Source organism: Eurypyga helias, unplaced genomic scaffold, assembly GCF_000690775.1.
Source record: "Eurypyga helias isolate BGI_N326 unplaced genomic scaffold, ASM69077v1 scaffold37662, whole genome shotgun sequence".
In the NCBI taxonomy this organism is placed as follows: domain Eukaryota; kingdom Metazoa; phylum Chordata; class Aves; order Eurypygiformes; family Eurypygidae; genus Eurypyga; species Eurypyga helias.
Window position 1 is genome coordinate 1 of NW_010235968.1, and position 3,891 is coordinate 3,891.

The 3,891-nt window shown below is 46.9% G+C and overlaps 1 protein-coding gene across 1 annotated transcript; it reads left to right on the forward strand.

The window, feature by feature from the left end:
- Nucleotides 1-405: 405 nt before the first annotated feature.
- On the forward strand, nt 406-2,231 carry MRPL40 (mitochondrial ribosomal protein L40; the record flags this gene model as incomplete). Its single annotated transcript, XM_010146930.1, has 3 exons — nt 406-473; nt 1,439-1,594; nt 1,922-2,231. Coding segments are annotated over 3 exons (534 nt in total), but the record flags the coding sequence as incomplete, so codon positions are not given.
- Between the last annotated feature and the right edge of the window lie 1,660 nt (nt 2,232-3,891).

The window sequence follows — 3,891 nt, forward strand, 5'->3', positions numbered from 1 at the left end:
CCGCCCCAGGGCGAAAGCACCCGGTTCGGGTCTCGCGCTCGCGGCATCCGCCCCGTCGGCATCGCCTCCCGCCGGCTCCGGACGGAGGTGGCGTTACTTCGCCGCAATCGGCACCTCGCAGGGGCCTTGTCGCAGCTCAGCCCTGTTCATAAAGATGTGTCTGTCCGCCCCTCGGTGCCTTGCGGGTTTGCAGCACCCCACAGCCCAGACTGCGGGTTTAGGTGCCTTGCAGAAGGGTTTGAGGTTCTCCCTGGACAAACACTGAATGAAGTAACCGCAGACGATTCGGAACTTGTCCTAATTTATGACTGACAGCTTTTACATTTTGTAGAATCCACATCATTACAGGCAGTTTCTCCTCGTGCATTATCTTCCTTTTCCTTCCCAAGTTCCTGCTTGCCCCAGGCAGTTCCGTTCCGAGGAAGCCATTGGCAGACTTCACTGCTGGCATTCCGGGCATCCCTGCCCATGAGGTGAGTGCCACCGCCATCACTTCTGCAGAAGTGTTCCCATCCTCTGCGTTCCCCCAATTTTCCCAACTCCAAACTAACCTTTAACTATGGATGCTCGCTTTTAAGTCGTTCTGCGTAAAAGGAGCCAAGGACAGTTGGCCTCTGGAGGAGCATTTAATGGTAACCTACACAGTTAGCACCTTACGCTTGCGTGTGGTTGTATTTGTGGCCGGAGAAGTTTGGATTTAAGCTGCGCTCCAGAATTCCCCTTGGAGCAGCAGTGGAAATGAAAGCCCAGTGGACCCACGCAGCGGTACGCGAGGCAGCCTGCGTTCACACTCTGCTACATCTTGGTGCCCATGTTCTGTTTTGATGCCACCAGATGTGAAATAACCTGGTAGCTGTTAGGTACCACCAAACTGTTTCACACCCTGAAAGTCACTCAATCTGCAGGGCAGGAATTGATGTCCCAGAGGTGCCCTGTAACCCTGAGTTGTGTTTGTGGAGCGTGGGGTGCGTGACCTTGCATATTGCGGATCTACAGAAAGTGCAGCAGGAGAGTAACACGTGCACCTTGCGTTTGGTGCCAAATGTGGAGATTGTAAAAGCATGCACAGAACACCTTACTCTGCTCTTTAACGGGGGGTGACAGGAGTATTTGCAGATAAACCCGTTACCTGCTCTGCTGCGTGCTGAGCAGGTGCGGAACGATTCCAAGTCAGTTTTTGTGGAACTTCTCGGGTCATTCTGAAGTTCAACACAAAACTGGAGGTTGTTTTTCTCAGGCAGGTACAGTTGTTTTTGCAGAAAATCTCACACAAGACCTATTACCGTCTCCTGGAAACACCATTACTTGAACAAAGCTAACGGCTGGAACGTGTTAGGGACCAAATTAACCAGTGGGAAGGAACAGTCCTTAGAAAAGTGGAAGTTGCCAGTGATTAAGTGACAAAACAGCTTCTTTCATTGGTGTACTTCCCTTGTAGAGCACAACCAAAGAAGAAGAAGAAAGTGGATGTAAAGAGAGAGCAAGCACAAAAAGATCGTATGAAAAAGAAGATTAAGAAGCTGGAAAGAGCCGCCCCAGAAATGATTCCAATTGAGGATTTTATAACGCCACTTAAGTACTCTGACAGCAACAGGTAAGTCAGACCGTCTGTCACCGAGCGTTTGCGTTCGCGGTCGAAACGCTTCCGGTTTCTTGCTCTGCAGAAGTGCAGCGGACTGCCAGCCCTGGTACAAAATCTTACCTACTTCTACCAGAACAAAGATGTGGAAAACGTATTTTATTTGCTCCTCCTAAAAGTAACGAAAAAATAGTAACGTGAATTTCCTGTTAGAATGACTGTAGAAAACCCTTAAATGTACCCTTCGGGTTTGGTGGGGGTTTGTGTGTCACGTATGTTTGTTTTAATTTGCTCTTTGGTGTACAGACTATTTTGGGATTAGCGTTACCTTTTCTTTATCAGGGTGAGAAGTCTTCCCCCTCTGTCATATGAGGAGACTGAAAGAAGAGTTTTACTTATGAAAAAGTGGTGTTTGTTTAAGCAGAAACAAGATAAGGCAGAAAAGCAAGCGATTCGGAGCCTCGTAGAAGCTCAACAAGAGGCACTCAAGGAACTGCGCCTTGAATCCGAGGAGCTGTATCAGGCAGCAATCCGACGAGATGAGGGGCTTTTCCCCTTTGAGAGAGAGGGACCTAATTATACCCCACCGCTTCCTGGCTACGATCCTCCTGAAGGGAAATGCGTTGATATCACCAAAGTTTATACGCACTGATGGAGGAGTTTGTTGTTCATCAGGCCTGAGCTACTCGGCCAAATGCAGGAGGAAAGAATGGAGTAAGAATGAACAATTCCTTCTGCACGTTGAAATACTGTAGATGTGTGACAGTAAAAATATCCCAAATCCATGTTAATGAAGTATCTGTTTGTTTGAAATGGCTATCTAAGCAATAAAACACCCAACAAACCTACACTGCCTTACACTTGCTCCATACGCTCTCGAGCAGCATTTTTGTTCTGCCTCAATCACACCTGGAAGATTCCTGTGCTACGAGGAAAGCGTCACGGTCATCGCAGCAGTCTGTACTACACAGGAGGTAGCAGCTGGCTGTTGACTGCCTTTTTTACACACTCACTGAAGTACTTTGCACAGATGGAAAACAGACTGTGACAAAGCCAAAATCAAGGGTTGGTTGGATTTTTTTTTTTTTGGTATTGCCACATAACTAAGGACAAACCCTTAGAAACTTAGTTACAGTAAACAAAACAGATCTCTCAACTCATTTAAACCTTTTATTTTTGTTGGATACTGTCATTGATAAACACTGCTGTTGTGCAAAGAGGCAGTGTTGCAGTTTCAGGGTCTACATCATCTTACCAGGTAGGAAGCTCTTAACACAAAACAACAGTGAAATTGGGGAAATGCCTTTTAAATGCCAGTGGTTGTGATTGTCCTGAACTGGCAGGGAGGAGTTCCAGCTTTTGGTTTCCCATTTGGCAGGCTTGGGGTGGGTCCCTTGTTCCAAAACTGCACAGCAGGGACTGGTAGGGGAAGGGGTCCTCATCTAGCAAGAGGAGCTAGATCACGTATGCACTAATTTGGGAGTTGCCTGCTGAGATGAAATCCTAAGGTGTAAGACAGTACTAAGACCAGAATCGCATTAAGGACCTCAACTCTCCCTTTAAAAAACACCTGGTGTTTGTAAATAAACTCTCAGTATTTTTGAGTGAGTAATGAAGCATTGCAGTGCACAGCTACAGGTGTATAATTTCAAGATGACATGAAGAAAAGAAACCCAGCACAGTTCTGCATTGTGTGCCACATCACTGGCAAAAGACAGCAAGAGAGTCTTGCTAATTTGGTTTGCCGTGGTCAAGTGGGAGATACCAGTCAGGTGGTGGGCTCTTCCTGAGCGTCCACACGGGAGCATGTTTCTGCTTTTCCGTAACTCGAGCTCTTTCACTCTTGCACAAAGCTTCCTGAAATTGAGGAAAAACAGTATTACCACAATAGCGTTGGATGTTTTAGTCTTACAGAGCGTATTTCCTGCTGCGACTGTGTGAGATAAAACAAGGAACAGACACTTATCATGCTTAAACAGACGTGCCATATGCTATGTAAGTAAGCCAAGATACAAGTTTTTAACTATATCAAATGTATATTTTGCCTCTGACTCCTCCGTTACGGAGAAAACTGCCCCTTAAGCACTACCTTCTCCACCAGAAGCTGTCCTCGTTGGCTGAAAGGATGTGCACCCTGCGCTGGTCTTTCAGTGTCCGTGGGGCTGTAGCCAGGAGCCTTTCTGCACACTCCAGGAATACTTTTTGCCCGTAACATGGCAGTTTTTTTATTAGGAATGGAATAATGGAGTAACTGAAATCGAGCTTTTGCAGCCGAACACCGAGAACACCCGCTGGATGCTCAGGCCGTCTTG